This window comes from Protobothrops mucrosquamatus, unplaced genomic scaffold (genome assembly GCF_001527695.2).
Source record: "Protobothrops mucrosquamatus isolate PMUCROS unplaced genomic scaffold, P.Mucros_1.0 scaffold1274, whole genome shotgun sequence".
Classification (NCBI taxonomy): Eukaryota; Metazoa; Chordata; class Lepidosauria; order Squamata; family Viperidae; genus Protobothrops; species Protobothrops mucrosquamatus.
This window is the reverse complement of record NW_015387480.1, coordinates 557,890-578,341: the sequence shown is the minus strand read 5'-3', so window position 1 is coordinate 578,341 and position 20,452 is coordinate 557,890. Positions and strand designations below refer to the sequence as shown.

Below are 20,452 nucleotides of genomic sequence, written 5' to 3'. Positions count from 1 at the left end.
AGGCGCTGCAATCGCTCTCATTATTTCCGCCGCTGATCCCGGCAGCACAAAAGCGCGAGTCCGCCTCCAGCCGCATCTCCATCCGGGTAGCTCTGGAGGGGAGGCTCGGATAGTTCCCTCCCAGGCCCTGGAGTTCCTCCGAATATGGGGCCGCTTGCCCCAGAAGCAGATACGCGGGGTCCCCATTTCGGGGTAGCCGATACGCGAACGCTTCAGGCTTCGGCGAGCTCTGATCTCGACAAGACCCGGACAGAGGACGAGCAGCGACAGCGACGTTTCGCAATCAAAGGTCGCTGTCAGCGGCTAAGTTGTGAATAAATGAAAAAGGGGGCAGTTCTGGGGACGCGATGTTGCCGAATTGAAAGGGGGTCTTCCTGAGTTTTTGGAACCCAGCTCTTAACTTCTGGAGCGGGCGGGAATTAGGCAAAGTCCTTCTGAGGTATCCTCAAGGAGCAGTTTTTGCACAGCGAGCGTCCCGCTACTTCATTGCTGCACGTGTTTCAGGGATTCAACCACATCTCACACGAAACCTGATTTCTTTCCATTAAAATCTGTTTCAGTAAGAGCCAGATTCCTAAGAAACTCAGACGTCCTACCCAGACGTTATCAAGAGACCATGGGATGTCTACTGCTTTTGATAGTGTAAAGTTCATCTTAATGGGATGGAGAAGGAAAGGGAGAGAAAAAAGTGTGTGTTTGTGTGTGTACTGGAACTGAAATTATTTCAGCTTTGATTGCTATAGGTGGATTTAACAGTTCAGCTATTTTATGAGGCTCCCTGAATCTGGAACCCTCCAGGAATATAATATTTTGGTTTTCGAAACTTCCTCTTTTATTGCCAACAATTATGAAAATTGAGGGAAAGGTATCAAGCTTCAGTTTACCTTTTATTCTTAAGAAATAGCTGGAGAAGATGTGAATGCTTGAATAGTTTGCAAACTTATTTTGGATCATTAAATCATGGGTCTTGATTAGAGTTGTGTTGTAATGTTTGCTATATTAATGAAAACATTTTCATCCACAAAAAACAGTGCCTCTAATTTAATTGGACATTGATTTATTCCCACATATGAATATTAGTAGAACACGTGTCACTTTATTGAATTCCGAAGGGCAAACTTTCTTCAAGAAGCTTAGAGCTAGATAAATCTTTGTTGGCTTAATTGACCAAAATAAACAAACAATAATTAGGTAGACAGTGTGAAAAATAGAGACAGAAGTAAAATTAAAAATAAAACCCTGATCTTCATTTTGAAAGATATAATGGAATGCTTTCTTTGGGGGATAGATGAATTTTGTACAGAGATTTTGTTTTGTGTGCAACCATCTTATGGGCATGCAAATACTGGCAGTGTCTTTTACAATCCAGATGCAGGCACAGTAGAAAGTTGGGTGGATTTTTCCCTTGGATGACTGTCTTTAATCACAGGCAAACTGTTGATTGTGCAGTAATACAGTTTCATGGGTGAACTAGTGAGATCAACATATACCTCTTTTCTAAAGAAAGGCTGCTCTTATAAAATAAGAAAGATTCCCAAATAATGTATAACACTAGTTCTTCTGATATAAAGACACTCAAATAGTAGTCTCAGCTGCTCAATGGGACAGTCTTATGGATTGAAAAGGATGGTTTTCTCTGATGGTTTTTCCTTCAGAGAAAGAAACTAGTGGTAGTAATGTGTAGTAATGGCACCGAAACCACTAGGTGCTAGGTTATTATTTAATTGTACTTCTTACTATTCTTTCTCCCAGAGAAAAGTTGTTTTGTTTATTGATAGGTGTAGAAAGCCAGACACATTCCACGTTCACACTTCTGCACTCAGAATTTGTACCATGAACATACTTGGGACAGCCACTTTACATAATCTCCCCAACAATCTGGAGATTTTAAAAGCCACTTTGTGCTAATTAACAGAATAACAGAGCTGGAAGGGACCTTGGAAATCTTCTAGTCCAACCCTCTGCTCAGGCAGGAAACCCTATATGATGTCAGACAAATGGTTGTCCATTCTCTTCTTAAAAAATTCCAGTGATGGAGCATCTACCACTTCTGGAGGCAAGTCGTTCCACTGACAGTTGTTCTAACTGTCAGGAAATTTGTCCTTAGTCTAGGTTGCTTCTCTCCTTGATTAGTTTCCATCCATTGCTTCTTGTCTTGCCTTTAGGTGCTTTGGAGAATTAGAATTAGAATAGACCTGGAAGGGACCTTGGAGGTCTTCTAGTCCAACCCCCTGCTCAAGCAGGAGAACCTATACCATTTCAGACAAGAGACTGTCTAGTCTTCTTCTTAAAAATTTCCAGTGATGGAGCGCCCATGATTTCTGAAAGCAAGCTGTTCCACTGGTTAATTTTTCTCACTGTTGGGAAGTTTCTCTTTAATTCTAGGTTGTTTCTCTCTTTGGTCAGTTTCCAACCATTGTTTCTTGTCCTGCAATCTGGTGCTTGGAGAATAATTTGACCCCCTCTTCTTTGTGGCAACCCCTCAAACATTGGAATACTGCTGTCATGTCACCCCTGTTTCTTCTTTTCATTAAGTTAGAGAGGCACAATTCCAGAAACCATTCTTTATATGTTTTAGCTTCCAGTCCCCTAATCATCTCTGTTGCTCTTCTCTGTACTCTTTCTAGACTCTCAGCATCTTTTTTACATTGTGACCAAAACTGGATGCAGCATTCCAAGTGTGGCTTTACCAAAGCGTTGTAAAGTGGTATTAACATTTCACATGATCTTGAGTCTATCCCTTTGTTAATGCAACCTAGGACTGCATTGGCTTTTTTGGCAGCTGCAACACACTGCTGGCTCCTATGTAAGTGAATGTCCTCTAGGACTAGGACTCCAAGATACCTCCCACAATTACTACTATTGAGCCTAGTATCACCTATACTATACCTGTGCATTTGGTTTTTATTGCCTAAATGTAGAACCTTATTTTTCTCACCATTGAATTTCATTTTGTTACATGGGGCCAATGTTCAAGTCTCTCAAGATTCTTCTGTATCTTAAGCCTATATTCTGGAGTGTTGGCTATTCCTGCCAGTTGGAATAACAATTCCAATTGCTATATCTCCTTTTGTTCTATTGGTTTTAACCTGTGTATTTATAATAAATAAGCGATTGCATGCCTATTTTGACAATTGTGAGATTGATAATTTTTCTTCTAGACAGCACTCAAAGGCTTTTGCTTCAAAAAGAGATTTATGGATCTCCATTTTTCATGATACTATAAAATGGATCTGATAATTTAATCTTTCCTTGCTTTCTATCTGTTGGCAGGTGGTGTTTTTCTTGCTACCGTCGCTACTGCAGGAATGCTAGCAGGTTTTGGTATGACACTGGCTGTGACGAAGAAGAAAAGTCCCAATTGGTTCAATAAGGTTAGTTTATTTGAACTTCTTGTGTAGTTCTGATAGTTCAAAAGTGTGTATCCTATATTATAGGATACAATACTGTAGGTGCCTGCTGAGAGAACAGCTTTTTGGAGAAAAAATTCACAAAAAAATATATAGTTAAAAATGATCACATGACCAAGGGGATGCTGCAAAGGTCCTAAATGTGAAAAACGGACATAAGTTACTTTTCAGTGCCGTTGTAACTTTGAACTGTTGTAAGTTGAGGACGACCTGTAGTTCTCTTAGATCAGGGGTCTTCAAACTTGGCCCTTTTATGACTTGTGGACTTCAACTCTCAGAATTCCTCAGTCACCGTGCCTGGCTGAGGAATTCTGGGAGTTGAAGTCCACAAGTCACAAAAAGGCCAAGTTTGAAGACCCCTGTCTTAGACATATGAAACTGGTAGCCTAAAATAGCTACATAAGAGATTAAAGTATTCTGCTAGGTGATATTCTTATATGAAGAACAGAAGTGCCCTGAGTTGATTTAAAAAAAAAATAAAGCCCTACAGGCAAACAATAACAAGCATATGTGACCAAAACTCTCTTAAAATAGTGGCTCCTTTTATCAATGAAGTCTTTTCTGTACCACTAAGGAAAAGCCCAAAATGTCTTTTTCCAGCCATTTTTTCAACACTTGTCTTGAGGTTCTAAATAGCTTTTGTGTAGATCATATGACAGCTTTTTACTATGAATGACACAGTTATCTGAGTATTTTATTCCCTCAAGGAGTTCTCTCATGAGCAGACATTCCTGAGTTAATAAGCCCAGGTCAGCAGTTTTCCATTATCGTTCTTCTGAGGCATTCTTTTTGCAGAAATTCCCATATTATGTTTCATTTTAACTCTCTCTTATGATAAAAAAACTGAAAAATTTCTTCGATGTATTGTCTCTGAATTCTTATCCTATATATAACAAAATCAATTGCTGGGGTTTTTTTTTTACAGAGGAGAGAGCCATCTATGAAAAGGTTCAACAAATAATAAAATAAACATTTAAAATAGCAATATCAATATCAGACACTGTAACAGTAGCCTAGTTTGGTAATTTGTGTTACTATGACCAGTTGTCCAAATTGTACCTCTAAAGTACCTTTGGAGGCTGGCTCTCTATAATAGCTCTCTTTAAGTCTGGTAAAAAAAGCTGTTGAAAAAGCTGCTGAGAATAAAAACATTCATGGACCATACATTTATGAATGCTAGCCCATTTTTATCTGTCTTTAAAACATATAGTTTATTAACGGTCCTGTAAAAGAAATTGGAAACTTACATGTTGATAATCTCAAAGGTGCTTTTTCAAAAGGCAACTGGACTCTGTTTTTCCTTGAAGATGTTTTGCTTCTCATCTAAGAAGCTTCAGTTGTGAAAACCGATGAAGCTTCTTGGATGAGAAGCGAACACCTTCCAGGAAAAACAAAGAAAGTCCAGTTGCTTTTTGAAAAAGCACCTTTGAGACAACCATATCTAGATGACTGAGATGTTGATATGCTTTAATTGCCATGTGTGTATTAACCGATCTTTAAAGGATATTTTAGAAGAAGGAATACATATATTCCTCTCCTGTAACCATAACGTTTAGTGGCATTAGTGGAGAAATTAAGAGCCTTTACATACTCATAGGGGAAAGTTAATATTATCATTATATGAATTCTTCAGTGCTTTTTATTTATATAAGTACACAGTAATCTGTTTTCCATCACTTAAAATATATATTATTCTAGGGTGTAATTGCCACAGCAGCTTTGCCAGAAAGTGGCTCTTCCCTTGCTTTACGGGCCCTTGGATGGGGTTCACTCTATGCTTGGAGTGGAGTTGCATTGATCAGCTTTGCTATCTGGAAGGCTTTGGGTGTTCACAATGTAAGTATCTTCAATTAACGTTGCATGCTTTGGTGCTTTAGAAATTCCATAAATTCAATGAGCACTTACACATTTTTATTTATGTAGGCAACCTTGTATGTGTGAATCCTTTTTAGGGGAAAATTAGTGAGAATACTAATTATATAGATCCCACTCCTGGGGGCTCACAGTGTATATTTGAATGGGTTGCTGAATAAAATGAAGAACCAGCAGACACCCACAAAGAAGCAAACCTGTGAAAGTAGAGGAATGAATTACATTTTAAAAAAGGATAAATATAGAAAAATAGTTAAATATGTATAGAGTTGAGATTTGTTTGTTTTAATTGCAACTTGGTGAGTCCGCTGCAGGAAACTATGGTGTTTGGGAGGGCTAGGTTAGATATGTGAATGCAGCTACTATGATTTGTTTGCTTATTTATGAAATTAGCATGCCGCAGATCTTTCTAGACTCCTGGTGGGTTACAATAACAAAGGTCCTACAATATAGTAAGCTTAAACATCCAGGATAAATATCCTCCTCCAATCAACACTCCCCCCCCCACCGCCCTGTTTATGACTTACTACAAAGTATGAATCCAAGTAATAGCGATTTATTCAACAAACTATGGTTTAGCATGATGTGTTCTTTATATTTAGGCAATGAGAATTGATTCGTACAAAAGGCTTTTGCTCTTTCTCCACATAAGTGGTTAAGCATACCCCTGCTGGATGAAGCCAAGGCCCATCTTGGTTTAGCATTTTCCTTCTTATAATGGCCAACAATCAGAAAGTTGGCTTACAATTCCTGATTTGTTTAGGAGTAACATATTTTGAACACCATATTAACTTGACTCTTGCTGGTCACTTCCTAAGTTGTTCACCAGCTAATAGGAGAAGATAAATAAGGATAACTGGACACAGCTTTTCAAAGCAAGCTTACCTGGGAACAGTGTCCCAGGTTACATATTGTAAAAAGATAACCCTGTATTTTGTAGCCTCTTTGTTTCACAGAAAGCTTCAAGTTGAAATCTGTAAAAAAGACAGATCTATTAAGTGAGATAGGTTTCCATAAATAATACGTTTTTAAGGCAGTTTATTCAGGTTCTTTCCCCCCCCCACCCCCCTTGCAGCGCAGTATGTAGAACTACTACACTAGTAATGTTTATTGTATCAGGGCCACCAAATTGGGCCTATAAAAATCTGAATCACTAAATGGCAAGAAAGAGTTAGAAAATTGATACCATCTAGTGGCCATCTGCACTTTGATTGTGTAGATCTGGTAGCTGTAATTATCAGTACATGGTTCAATATTCTTTTTTAAAACAAGAACTGAAATTTAAATTTTGTAGCAGCCCATGGAGAGGGAGGGAGTTGCTAGCAATACAGAATATTTTATCTAGTAACTGCTATAAAGGTTTATATATTTATTAGCAGTAATTATGTAGTTCTCAGGGGAATATAACAGCGGCTGAGCGGCTGCAAGATTCAGACTACTATTTTGCAAATGAAAAAAAGTATTCTTATAAAAAACATCTATTTGCAGAGTTTGGTTTATTTTTTTAAACAATTATATGCTCCTCCATCTCATAGCATTGACACTGAGTGATATATAGGAACATCGTATAATTTGATAGCACTGATTTTCTGTAATCTATGGGAATGAGCCAATATTCTGCCCAATATTGAAATTCTTTAATTCTTCTCTGGTACTCTGAAATGTGGGAACAACATAATCTGTCCACTTCTTTTATATTGAGCAATATTTTTGCCACATTTTTCAAATGTTGGAATAGTGACAACAATCTGAAGCAAGGCAAAGAAAGATAAAAATAACCTCCAGTGGATTTATTTTAGCTCCATATTGCTGATTTTTAGTCATGTTACAAAGATATATTTTTACTTCAGTTGAGTCTGAAACTATCACTGACTGGTTTGGCTACTTTAGTAATAATGTTGATTTTTATACAATCATATTAAATAACGTTGTCTACAGGATATTGGTTTATTAAAGTTTCTTTTGATCTCAGGAAATTGGGTAGGACATATTATTTGGATGATAGACTAAGAATTGTTTTTTGAATCCCCCAAAACCACAGTGGCATGCTACTTCTGTAATTTTTAACTCAAATAAATGTGTACATTTACTTTTTTAATTGGTTCATCCAAATAATACTTGACAGAATAATAGAATAACATCACCTAGAAATGTCCTTGCTATATGGGAATATGAGAGTATGTAGGTGAAATTGTAAAATAATTGCAACGGTAAAGTTATTGCAAAAAATAGAAAAAAATCAGATAGGATTCAGGAACAGAAAAAAAGGATTATTCTTAAATACTGGGTACACCACTTTTACAAATTTCTACAGGATGTTCCCCACGGTCAAATCATAGCCATTTGTGCACAACTCAGATTAAGGGTGAAGAATCTGTGGTGCTTTAGATGTTGCTGAACTGCAAATCCCATCATTACAATGGATGGAGCTTCTGGAAAGTGTGGTTGAGCAGCACCTGGAAGATCACACTGTATTTAACTCTTCACATGGCTATGTTATTAGTATAGTATGTGTTTTATTTCTCCTGTGAATCTAAAAAAAACACCAGTAGAATGTTTGCATGCAAGGTTTTACACCTAACACATAGATTGTGGTGGTTAGCTACGGGCGCTTTGGGAGTAAATGTTGTTTGCCCCAAATGGATAGGCAAACTAGCAGACCCAACTGCATGCCAGAAATATCATACAAAAGACATAGGCAGTGCTCCCTTAAGGAATTAAGAGCCAATTAACAGATTACATCATCATAGATTACCTATTTAGAAAAACCTTGATATGAGAACAAATGCCATTAAAAAAAGTGTTGCCCTACTTCCTTTTTAAAGTCAGGTCTGAAAAGAAAAAGAAGCATTTTCTCCAGTAAGAGCTTTAGAGGTGTTGGAAGTTCACTTTTTATTTCATAAATAGAATTTGGATCTGTTAAACTGATGTATTGTTCTCTGAGGTAGTAAACATTATGGAAGTGATAATGCTCTGGGGAAGAGATAAGCTTTGTTGCTCAGGGCCATCAGCATATATTTCTAAAAAAACAGCTGATGCTTTAAAGCTGCATTAGCTGCATTAGATGAAAACACAATTTGATTGTCTTGACATACAGTTTTCATTCCCCAAAGCCTTAGAAAAAGGTCCTAACTGCCTCAGCAGGATCCTTATTGCTGCTAAATTGAAATGCTTAGAATTCACCGGAGCTGATCAGCATTTCCTCCAGCAGAAATTGGTGTTTGGTGCCCCATACTTTTTATACCCATAGTCACAGAACTCACACACGTCATACAACCTGCCTTGCCTACCCTACAAGGTTCCATCCCAAAAAGGTGCCGGAACTCCGTTCTGGATGTTCTATGAGGAAAAAAAGCCCTGCCCATAGTTCATGTTATGCTTATTCATTGATCTGAGGAAAGATTGGAGGTTCACTGTATCGGGTGTATACTGTAAGAGCTGCTTCTCTACTCAGTTGAAAAGATGATGTGGCACAGATGAAGTTTTATTGGGACAAGGAGGGGAACCTGGGAGGCAGGCCGAGGAAGGAATTTTACCATTAGAAACCTGGGCTCTGCAGGACTATGGCACTCCAGTCTAAAAATCAAGCTTCCTAAGGCTTTCAGTCATCTCAGCTGCCTAGTGGGGATGATGAAGTAGGCTTGCAGAGATGTGATGTCATCTAAGAATGGTCCAAAGGCTGCATGTGAAGGTGATCTTAGATTGGATTGACAGTGCTTAACTATAGCAGGTTTTATTTTGCTTTTATTTAGTATCTTAGGTGAACACAGCAATTGTGGTTTAATCGTGGATGACAAACATTTAGCATATATGAGTCCAGCCTTCCATCTAGTACAGTGGTTCTCAACCTTTTTAATGCCGCGACCCCAACCGGTCGTAAGTCGAGGACTAAACCGGTCGTAAGTCGAGGACTAAACCGGTCATAAGTCGAGGACTACCCAACCGGTCATAAGTCGAGGACTTTCCCTGCCCGGGAGCGCCGCGCATGCGTGGTTCCGCCCCCTGCGCCGGCCGAGGCGTAGCTGGCAAGTGGCAGAGACAGAGCAGGCCGACCACCAGCTGGCCCAGCTCAAGGGAGGTAAGGCACCCGCCGGAAAAGGGGGAAAAAAATGGCGGACAAAAAAAATGGCGGACAAAAAAAATGGCGGACAGCCTTGCTTGGCGACCCCCATGAAATGGTCGATCGACCCCAAATGGGGTCCCGACCCACAGGTTGAGAACCACTGATCTAGTATGCATCTTCTCGTATAGGAAATAGAGAGAAAACAAGAAGCTCCAAAATTTTATTTTTGAGGTGTAAACTATTCTAAACTGATCAGGGAAAACAACTTCAGCACAGAGATCTCATACACTTATCCCCAGCTGAACCTGAAGAGGAGTCTTACAAGGAGCAGTACTTGGTAAGATATATAAGAAAAGATAATCTGGTGTTTCTTTAAATTGACCATCTGTCAGGATGGAGGTAGGATCATGAAAAAAATAATTTGGCTACCAGAAGACATTTAGCAATCATATTCGGTAGCTACATTATGAGTCATGATGATTACAACAGCTGTTTAAACCAAAAGGTAATGAGAGAGAAAATTGGAATGGTCCCCGGCCCAACCCCTAAAGACATTAGTCATCAACATCGTTGGCACAAATGTTAGAATGGATAGGATAACTGTAGGTGTTCTGATTGACTTAGATAGTCTAGGACCTTCAGAGACGGAGCATTGTGTCCATTATCATTAAGTAGCCTTTCATAAAATAAATCTTACTAGGGAAATTAAGACTTTCATTAAAATGAAAAATAAAAACAAGCAGTGCTCCAGGAATTTATCTTGGATGCAGTTGAAGGAAATGCCTTAGAAAGACCTTCGTTGCACTACAGCTACATCTGCTGGCAAGAGAGGAAATAGGAGAAGCTTCACAGATTTTTTTTTTTTCCTTTTAGATTTTGATGTTTTTCTTTATCATCTCATACAAGGTAACACAATTGAACAATTGTTGCATTTTCAATGTTCAGAACTTTAATAAATCAGGACATGAACTAGGTATAAAACTTTTAAAAGTGTGCACTTTATACTAAATTGCCTTGGGAGCAGATGCTGAAACAATGGGAAATCATAGACCTGTTTAACCAGTTTTCTGTTTCAAATGAAAGAAGATGAAAACGTTCTAAAGAAGAAGATGCAAATAAATCTGGACCAGGATTATGATGTAAATCTAGAACTATTATATATTCTCTGTGCCAGATGGAATTCACAGTCTGGAATGACCATGTACTCAGTTTTTCTACCCAGTATTGTGATGCGGGCTATAGACTGCTTCTCCTCAACTTTGCTAGTGCAACTACTTAATCCTTTTCTGATTAGATCTGGTCGTTACTATATCCATTGCTTCTTCACTAAACACAGTGCCACTCCAGAAGATGTCTCAGAAGTACTAGCTAGTCAAGAATGCCATCTCCATCAAGTTCTTTTTGGCAGCAAGATGTTGAGATCATGTGATTCCCTTAGTGTGTATATTGGCTACTTCTGCTTATGACAAGATGTTGATTTTTCTTAGAGTTCTTAACTTCTATGGTGTACATCTGCCTATCTTTAACGATCTGTTAATGCAGCGGTTCTCAACCTATGGGTCGGGACCCCATTTGGGGTCGATCGACCATTTCATGGGGGTCGCCAAGCAAGGCTGTCCGCCATTTTTTCCCCCTTTTCCGGCGGGTGCCTTACCTCCCTTGGGCTGGGCCAGCTGGTGGTCGGCCTGCTCCGTCTCTGCCGCTTGCCAGCTACGCCTTGGCCGGCGCAGGGGGCGGAACTCCCGGGCAGGGAAAGTTCTCGACTTATGACCGGTTGGGTAGTCCTCGACTTACGACCGGGTTAGTCCTTGACTTACGACCGGTTTAGTCCTTGACTTACGACCGGTTTAGTCCTCGACTTACGACCGGTTGGGGGTCGCGGCATTAAAAAGGTTGAGAACCACTGTGTTAATGAGAGGTACACAATGGTATTGTTTGCTAAGGAACATCTGATGCAAAGTAGCTGAGAATTTTCTCTGCTCCACTTCTTGAAACATGGAATTCCCTCTTTGAGAAGCACATCTGTATTCTTCTACCCTTCTTTTCTGGCATTTGAAAGCAATTCTTTTCCAAGAATGCTTTAATTTACTGGCTTTTAAATTTGATGATTTTTTTCTGTCTCCTGCTTATGTTTTTTTTGTCTTGGTCTACTTGGTTTATTTAATGATTAGCTTAGGTGAAAATAGTTTTTCTCTAACTTGGTACAGGTAGTCCTCAACATACGATTACAATTGACCCCAAAATTTCCATTGTTAAGCAAGAAAGCTGTTGAGTTTTACCTCATTTTACAATCTTTCTTGCCACAATTGTTGAATGAATCGTTTCAATAGGTTAGTAACATAGTTGTTAAGTGAATCTGGCTTTCCCAGTGACTTTGCTTGTCAGAGGGTCGTAAAAGGAGATCATACTACCCTGGGACTCTGCAACCGTCATAAATACATGCCAGTTCCCAAGTGTCCGGAATTTGATCACATGACCACAGGGATGTTGCAATAGTTATAAGTGTGAAAAATGGGCATAAGTCACTTTTTTTTGAAGGGTTGTAACTTTGAATGGTCACTAAATGAATGCTTGTAAGTCGAGGACTACCTGTATGTTGTGTTGTATGGCAAAAGTACAATTTGTGGTATATAGGAACAGATGGCATTGAGAAAAAGAAGAAAATAAAGCATACAAGTACATTACGGCTTTTCTACTCTAGAAAAGCATAGCATAGTTTTTTTTGTTTTTTGTTTGTAAAAGACAAGAACATGTGTCAAAATCTGCCAAGATTCTGTATTGCTAAAATCAGAATAAAGTATTCACCAAATCCAAAGTGTAAAAACTGCTGTGCTTCAGCATTTCCTGACTTAGCCCTTGTCTCTCCAGAAATGTTTGTACTATTTAGAACAGGGTCAGTTTGTTTGCAAATTTACTATGAAAGATGAATTGTACAAAAGTTCTTATGTCTTAAAGTCAGCAAAGAATCCCCCCCCCTTTTTTGTGGAATAACTGCAGTCTAATTGCAAGGATTTTCACAAATGTGTTACTTGAAAGGAACATGCATAATCGTTGCAATCTTTGTGCCAGTTTTAATTGAGTTGCCATACAATGATAATAGCTACATTATATCAACAGAAGAACCACTTGATAGAAATGTGTAATGGTTTTCCAGCAGTTAAAGCAGAATTGTCCTAATTTATTTTTAGCCAGAGGAAATAAGCAATGTATCTTTGTATTTAATTAAAGCTGCGGTTGTAACATTTGCCAGCTGCAGAAACATTTCTGTAATCTGCCTCACCTAGCTAATGTTTTTGTTAAAGATTAAAAAAAAGAAGAAACAAAAAGCGTTCATAATTTGTAGTGGTCTATGGCAATTAGAAAGCAACATGAAATAAGTAATGAAGACTCTTTTCATTACGATAGTCTTCATAAATCAGTTTTGTAATGCCTTCACAAAGCAGATACTGGCATTTATTTTATAGCAAGGATGAGTCATAAAATATTTATGATCTTTTAAAAAAAATAATAATGAGGACTGCACATAAACAGATGGTGGGCGCATGCCAGGATGGGGAGGGATTCTGTGACCTTATAATATATCGTCTTTGTGACAAAATTCATAACATCTTTGTTTTGTATACATACATTAACCTTTAGAACTGCTGTGAATAGGAAGGCATTGACTACTACCACTGGGTCTAATTAAAAGGGAAATTAATTGTTTAACCTTATTTGTTATATTTACAGCCTCCCCTATTTTGTAACCCAGGGTATCTTCCCAGGGTTTAAGAATCAAAACATTTTAACAAAATGAAAAAACAATTCAGAAAGTTTTCAAAAGCTAAGAAACTACAGCAGGTATTAAGTATGCTAAATAGAACAGAATAGAATAGAATTCTTTATTGGCCAAGTGTGATTGGACACACACAAGAAATTTGTCTCCGGTGCATAAACTCTCACTGTACATTAAAGCAAAAAATGATAAATCATGATCATAAACATAATACAATCATCATAAATCATAAGATACAACACTCAGTGAGAGTCATAAGATACTGAATAAAAGCAATCAATATAAATCCTAAAATACAAACAACAAAGCTGATAGACATAAGATGCTAAAGGAATAGATAATAGGAAAGATGAGAAGGATAATAGTAATAATACAGCCCTACTACATGGTTTGATATCCTAAAACAATGTTGTGGGAATTATGGTCTCCATGCAGCTTTGATGTCATCAGTGACCTAGGCAGGAGAAAAACATGCTATAGTCAGAAGCTCTGATCGTGGCACATCTTGTCCGGAAACCAGCATATGAGTTTGTGTCCCAAAGTTTTCTAGACACAGATCAAAATAGCTGGTTTTTATGTAACAAGTATCAAATAACTACGATAGGACCTCCTATACCTAATTTTCTACATAAATCTTTTAAAATGGTGTGAGGGCATACTCTTGGTTATATCCAGCAGCCTGCAAGCAAAGTTTCAGCAGCGAAGACACAGCCTTAGTTACTGTCTCATTCTTACCTAGCACTTTTTTTTCCCTTAGGGGTTGACCAGATTCATAAGCCAGATCATTTTTCCTTTGGGGTTTGACATTCATCAGTTTATGTTAAACAGCTTACCTTAAAAGGAGGTAATTGGCTAATTAATTCCATTTTAATTAGCATCTGATTTTGTTTGTGTCATTAAAAAAAGTTGTCACCTGCTCCAAACCCTAGAGATAGAGTGCAACTAGCCAAGATCTAATGTGGTCTCTGCAGAATTTTGTGAAGGGAGAGCAATTCCTTAGCATTTCAGGAATCTCTTTTTCACTCTTTTCTACCCCATTCAGACTAGTATGAACAGATGCCTTAATGATATCTATCTGTAATAGCAGAGTTTGCATTTTCTTCACCTGCTTTGTTTCTCTTATCTACTTTTAAAAGGCAGAATGGAATTAAAAAACACTTTAGGGGGCCTGATGAAGGAGCGTTGGGTTAAAAATGGAAAAAATAATTATTTACCTTTTATGGTAAAAAGGTTGACAGTTTGAAGAGGCAACAATTGTTCTGTGTGTATGTCTTTCCCAAGGAGACAAACTAGAATCTTTCTTTCTTTCTTTCTTTCTTTCTTTCTTTCTTTCTTTCTTTCTTTCTTTCTTTCTTTCTTTCTTTCTTTCTTTCTTTCTTTCTTTCTTTCTTTCTCTCTCTCTCTCTCTCTCCCTCTCTCTCTCCCCCCATCTCTCCCTCCCTCCCTTCTTTCCATAATATGAGAAAAATGTCAGTTTGCAAAGTGAAGCTCACTTCAGAGAGTTGTCTTTAAAATTACTGAGATGAGAAATAAATGTTCTGTAGGGTACAAATAATTCACATCAGCCTAAACTCAAGAATAATGCTGGAGTTCCCATTTTTGGTGATTAATCAGAATATAATAAAATTAATGTTCACTTTTTAATGGGGTTTTAGAGAGATTAATTTGCTTTCCAGCATGAATTACTAATTGGTTCCCTATTCTTTTATACTTATATCCTGTCTTCCATTATGCAATTTCACGTAGAATCCATGAAGTTTCCAGCCACTGTTTTGTTCACTATTGACATGAATGTAATTCCTGAATTTCAACAAGGATGCTGCTAAATCCACTCTATTAGACCTTACTAATTCCTCTCTTTTGAAGAATACCTGTGAAACTGGATTATGATGATGATTTCATATATTTTGATGTCCCTTCCTATATAAAAATTTCCAAACATGGTAAAAAAAAGAAAAGAAAACTAAAATACTGTAATCACAACAAAATCTTTCAGCCCATATTCCTATTGAGAAAGCCTGGATGAAGAGAAAGATATTCAACAGGCATCCAAATCATCTTATGAGAAGCATCTCACAAATCTGAGGAAGGACCAGTGTCAAGGTTAGGTACCACCATAGAGGAAAGCTATATACAATTGGTTACTCTGTGGTTCAGATCACATGCAGTAAGACCTTCCCCTGGACCCAAATTGTTCAGGGTCTTCTATGCCATAAGCAAAAGCTTAAACTCGACTTGCTAGTTAATTAACAACCAATGCAGTTGCTTCAAAAAAGGTGTAATTTGTATAAGCACTCAATTCGCTAGCCAACTCATCACAGTCTGCACAATTGAACGGTTGTCCCATTCGAAGTGCAATATAATCTAAGGGTAAGTTTCCAATGTATCGACAATAATTAGACTATTCCTGAAAGGATACAGTTGATATATCGGTCAAAGATGGTAATTGGCAATCCTAATCAGAGATTAGTTGTACCTTTAATTTTGACGATAGTGCAGGAGTAACACTTAAAATACCAAGTTTGTATTGATTTGTAATTAAGAGATTTTTTTTCTGATTTTCTCTGTTGCGCGACTTTTAAATCTCTGTCATGGTTTGTCTTGGCGAACATGCAACAAAATATGTGTTTATTATAAATGACAGTAACCAGATTTCTTTATAGCCAGGAGTTTAAACGCACTACAAGGAGTGATAATTTTTATAAGAAGAATTTACAAACCTGCTTGTCTTTCATTTGATTTGTTTCAAACAGGAATACATTACATTCTAGTTAGACCAAATAACCAATCCATTATTTTGTTCCTGTTAGTTGGTGAATAAAGAAAAAACTTGTTTTTTGTGTGTGTATGTTTACTCAAAGTAGATAGAGGGAAGAAGGAGAGTATTATCAATGCAGTGAATTTGTGATTCGATGTTGTGGTTTTACATTTATTTCTTTATCTTTCTTTTTTTTTTAGATGAATGAATTTCGGAACAAAATGCAGTCATTCTTTCCATCAGTTAAAAAAACTGCAGTAAATTCTGTTGAATGGGAGGATATTTGGAAATCTAAGTGAACGTCATATGGAGGAATTTGTACTAAGCCTTACAAAACCACAGAGGAATTAAAATATTCGTATTCATAATGGCAGGCAGTCAGTAGTATCAGCACATGCCCCCTTACTTTTTCAGGCAAAAGTAAAATTTGCTTTTAGTAGTTTTCACTTTAGTGATGATAAGTGCAGAAAGAGATTAAAATGAGCATGAAGCTTAGTTTGAAAATGCATGCTCAATATGTGGTAATAAAACAAAGAAATTAACCCTAAAGAAGACATGAATTGTTGACCAAGTTAATGGGTAATAGTATCCGTATCCTGTTCCCTCCATCACAGTGATTCATAGCGGTTTTTAAAAGATGGTATATAAACTACTAAAGCAGACTGAACAATGCTTGTGAAAAATTATACAAATAAAGTGATGGTCACTAAATTTTATTCTCTATTCACTGGATTAGCATGCATTTTCAAGAACCAGGACCATAAATATTCTCAGTGCAAACACAACATATGGTAGATCTGCTTGGCAGTCCATTTCTGACACTAGTTACAATCCAAAGAGAGAAATCGCTGGGCTTTTGCAAATCTCAGATTGGTTCTCCAAACTCTGATGTAATCCAAAGAGAACAAAAGTTTGTTCTGAACAAACAGTCTCTTGGGTTGCAGTAACATTCCAATCAGAGACAAACAGTCCTGAGCTGGGATAGTTGTTGTAAAGCAAGTGTGGAAATGGAGAAAAGGAACCAATTTTCTTTTCAAATTTTGGTGTACCAAACAATTCTAAAGTAATATTATTTGAGAATAGCCGTGACTAGGTAGGAAGGAATTGGATTTGGTGCTATTCCCAGATCTACGGGAGCCCACCTTACAAGAGAGTTTAGCAGTTAAAGAACAGAGCTGAGCCATTTCAGTACGTTAATATGATGATGAAACTGTGAAGAGTTCTTTAGATGTATCAGACACTGAATATCTTTTGAACCAGAGGATTAACAAACTGCTGGTGTTTAATATATATATAAAAAATGGTAAAACAGTATTTAAACCTGTCATAGAGGGAAGTGAACAGGAGAATCTGATCTGGGGAGAATCCTCTCTGGAGAAGAAGGTGAAAATTATTCTGATCGTTCCAAATGTAAATCTCGATTAAAAAGTACAATAAAAAATGACAGGTAAAGAAAAAAAAAAAACAGAAGGAAAACCCCTGCAAGGACTCTCTCAGCCAGAATGGACATTTGTATGTTTAAATCTAGAGAAGAACGTGGATATAACAAGCACTATTGACATTCAAAGGATGAAAAAAAAACCTAATGGTATACAGCTTTATCATGGTAGAAATGTTATAGGAAAGAGAGAAGAGACTGTTACTAAAGGGGTGTCATCTTACATGCTGAAAAAGCCATGTTCTCACATACACCTACACAATGCATGTTCGTGATAGGATGAAGCATAGGATTTTTACTTGGTCAAATCTTGTACCTTAGAACAGTTGATAAGGAGCCTCACAGTGACAGTCACTATCTATCTTTGGAGTCCCCAGAGACATTCCTTGAACATCAGTGTTGGGACCAGCAGCGAAGAAGAAGCTCTGTTGCTCTCCACATTTGTGCTTTTTGCAGTTGGCCTGATCCAGCTCAGTTTTGCTTTTGTTCTTACTATCATACACAACTGGCCTTATTAGAAATGTCAGATGAAACTGAAAAAAAAAACCCTTGTTCCCTTCTGGCAAATGTTTTGCCAACAGCCTGAAATTAGATTTAATTTTCACCAATTTCCTTTGTAGCACCCTTAGTCCAACTGTGCTCTAGTAGAGTTCCGAAGTTCAGAAAAAGGCTAGAAAACTGCGCCTTCCCCCATTCTACAAATAGAAATTCTCCATTCTCGGAGGGAAAGTAATTGTAATTGATTTCTGCGGCTGCTTTTGAAACGTTAGAGGAAAGGAACCAACTGGTTTGAGGCAGTTTTTCTCAGTGGCCAGACCAGTTTTCATTTTTACAAGACTATTTGGGAGTCCCAAAGAGATAAATGTGGATGGATTTCAGCTAGCATGTGAATTGTGAGTCAGTACCCTAGAAAATGTGAAACTGATTCTAAAACAATGTTTTAATTGTAAGCCAATTAAATGCTGCCATCTGGAAAAACAATCATTCTAACTGTTTAAAATTAACGTGACAGAAGAGTAGGGGGTGTATTTTGCTTTTGTGCCCCTCCTGTATTATTAGTTAATGGACTATTAGTTTTAAAAAAATAGAATATGTAGAATATTTATTTGACTGTGATCTGAATATTCCTAACATAATGCTAGTTAGGAATTTTCTGCCTTTCATCACACTTGTCCCCTCAAACATTAAGTACCTGATTTAACTGAAAGATATTTTCATGTAGTTCAAAAGGCTAATTGTGTATGGCATTCCCCTAAGTTATGGTTCATTGATTTGAACACTAGAATAACTTAAAAAAACCTGTTTTTCTGAGTATGTACAGTATATGAAAAAAATCAATAATTGTTGTTTAGTATATTGGACTTATTTACATCCCAAAATTAGAAAACTAATATACAAAAGGGCTTTGTGTATAAAGAAAAAGAATTAAAAAAAGAACACAAAGAAAATATTGTTCACTCTGATTTTTTTTTCATACATGCAAAGCCTTGATAATTTTCTTGGACAGTTATCACTGTCATATGCATTTACAATTTTTAAAAAAGTTAGTTTATGAAAACAGCCTTCCAGCATTTTCTCTCCAGATGTGTTGGAACTACAGGCCCCCAAAATCATCAGTGTTTGATTGTGCTGGCTGAAATTCTCTGAATGCCTGTTCAAAAACCTCTGGAGAGTGCCAGGTTAGGAGGGCTGTTTTAAGCTACACGAGCAACGATCCGCCTCAGTTTAATTTGATTGTTTATTAAATCTGTTCCAGGATGCGCATGTGCTTTCAAGTTGATTTGGATTCCTGGAACTGCCTGCATTAGTCCCTGCAGTTTTCGTGGCAAGGTTTTTCTGATGTAGTTTACCCTTGCCTTCTTCCTAAGGCTGAAAGAGAGTGACAGGCCCAAGATCACCCAGCTGGCTTTGTGCCTAAGGTGGCACTAGAACTCACGGTTTCCCAGTTTCTAGCTTGATGCCTTAATTACTACTACAAGCTGGATCCAGAATTTCATTGAGTCAGTTATGGGTACCTGCCTAGATACTATAGCACTGCTACTTTGTGAGCTAGATTGATTATTGGTTGAGTTCTGGGTGTGCTATAACAGGGGTTCCCAGCCACCGGTCTGTGGACCAGTACCGGGCTGCAGCATGCCAGCAACTGGGCTGCACAAACAAGCAAAGCCCCATCCACGGGATGCAGGCAGCACACAAAACTATGCCCCCTCCAGTCCGTGGAAAAACCTCTCTCCACATAACCGGTCCCTGGTGCCCAAAAGGTTGGGGACCTCTGCTCTATAAGGCTTGGGATCAGGGTATCTTCAGGATCATCTGCATTAGTGATTTCTGCCAATCCAATAAGATCTGGAAGGGAGGGTGACTCTCCTTCAGGTACCCACACTGACAAATTGTGGCCATTTTGCCTTGTTTTATGGATATGAAGTAATCATTTTTGGTAGATGTTTGCAGCAACTGAACAGAATGCATTTTCTTTGTTCTAGAAGTAATTTAATTTTAATTTAACAGAAAAATGGTGTGACATTATTCTTTGCAGTGATCCCATTCCAGTTTATTACCTGATTGCTTATGACCGCTACAAGAAATTAATTTTGCAATAGAGTTTATAGACAGATTTCAGCAGAAGATTCATCAGACAGAATTACCCTGGGGTGGGGTGGAATACTGACATTTGTAGAAATATATTTAATTAAAATGTAAAAACGCACACGATAAAAATGGTTATTCTTTATCAAATTTTAAACTTTAATCAGTTTTATCTCAAATTATCTGGAAAATGTACTTAGTCTATAAAACAAGCAATATTTTCACCTGAAAATGGAAAGGCAGTTACTATGGAAGACATATTATAGAAGCAACCTCATGCTTCCAACTTCTAATACAATTTCTCTCACCACTAATTGATACTAATAGGAGTTTTGGAAACCAAATCTAGAATACCATAGCCAAGCCACTGATCCCCAAAGCCTGCAAGGAAGAATTAGAAAATTATTCCTCCTTATTTCACTGAGTTTTATACAAGATGTTTACGAATGTAACTGTTCAACAGTTTTTTCCAAGGTAGATTATGAACTAGAGCATGTAAGTTTTCACTAATCAGATAAAGACAAATGGACCATTTGTATGATCCTTGACC

General features: G+C 37.6%; 1 protein-coding gene across 1 annotated transcript; it reads left to right on the top strand.

Annotated features, from left to right (window-relative positions):
* Positions 1-81: 81 nt before the first annotated feature.
* TMEM242 (transmembrane protein 242) lies at positions 82-18,764 on the top strand. The gene is made up of 4 exons (XM_015821210.2): positions 82-289; positions 3,274-3,374; positions 5,109-5,246; positions 16,079-18,764. The coding sequence occupies exons 1-4, from the start codon at positions 145-147 to the stop codon at positions 16,175-16,177; spliced, it is 483 nt and encodes a 160-aa protein (XP_015676696.1). The 5' UTR covers positions 82-144; the 3' UTR covers positions 16,178-18,764.
* The last annotated feature ends 1,688 nt before the right edge of the window (positions 18,765-20,452 follow it).

Excerpts from the sequence above, each read along its gene's own strand:
- TMEM242 (XM_015821210.2), top strand. The coding sequence starts at position 145 with ATGGGGCCGCTTGCCCCAGAAGCAGATACGCGGGGTCCCCATTTCGGG. Across the intron at positions 290-3,273 it reads GCGACGTTTCGCAATCAAAG|GTGGTGTTTTTCTTGCTACC; the intron begins GTCGCTGTCAGC and ends ATCTGTTGGCAG. Across the intron at positions 5,247-16,078 it reads AGGCTTTGGGTGTTCACAAT|ATGAATGAATTTCGGAACAA; the intron begins GTAAGTATCTTC and ends TTTTTTTTTTAG.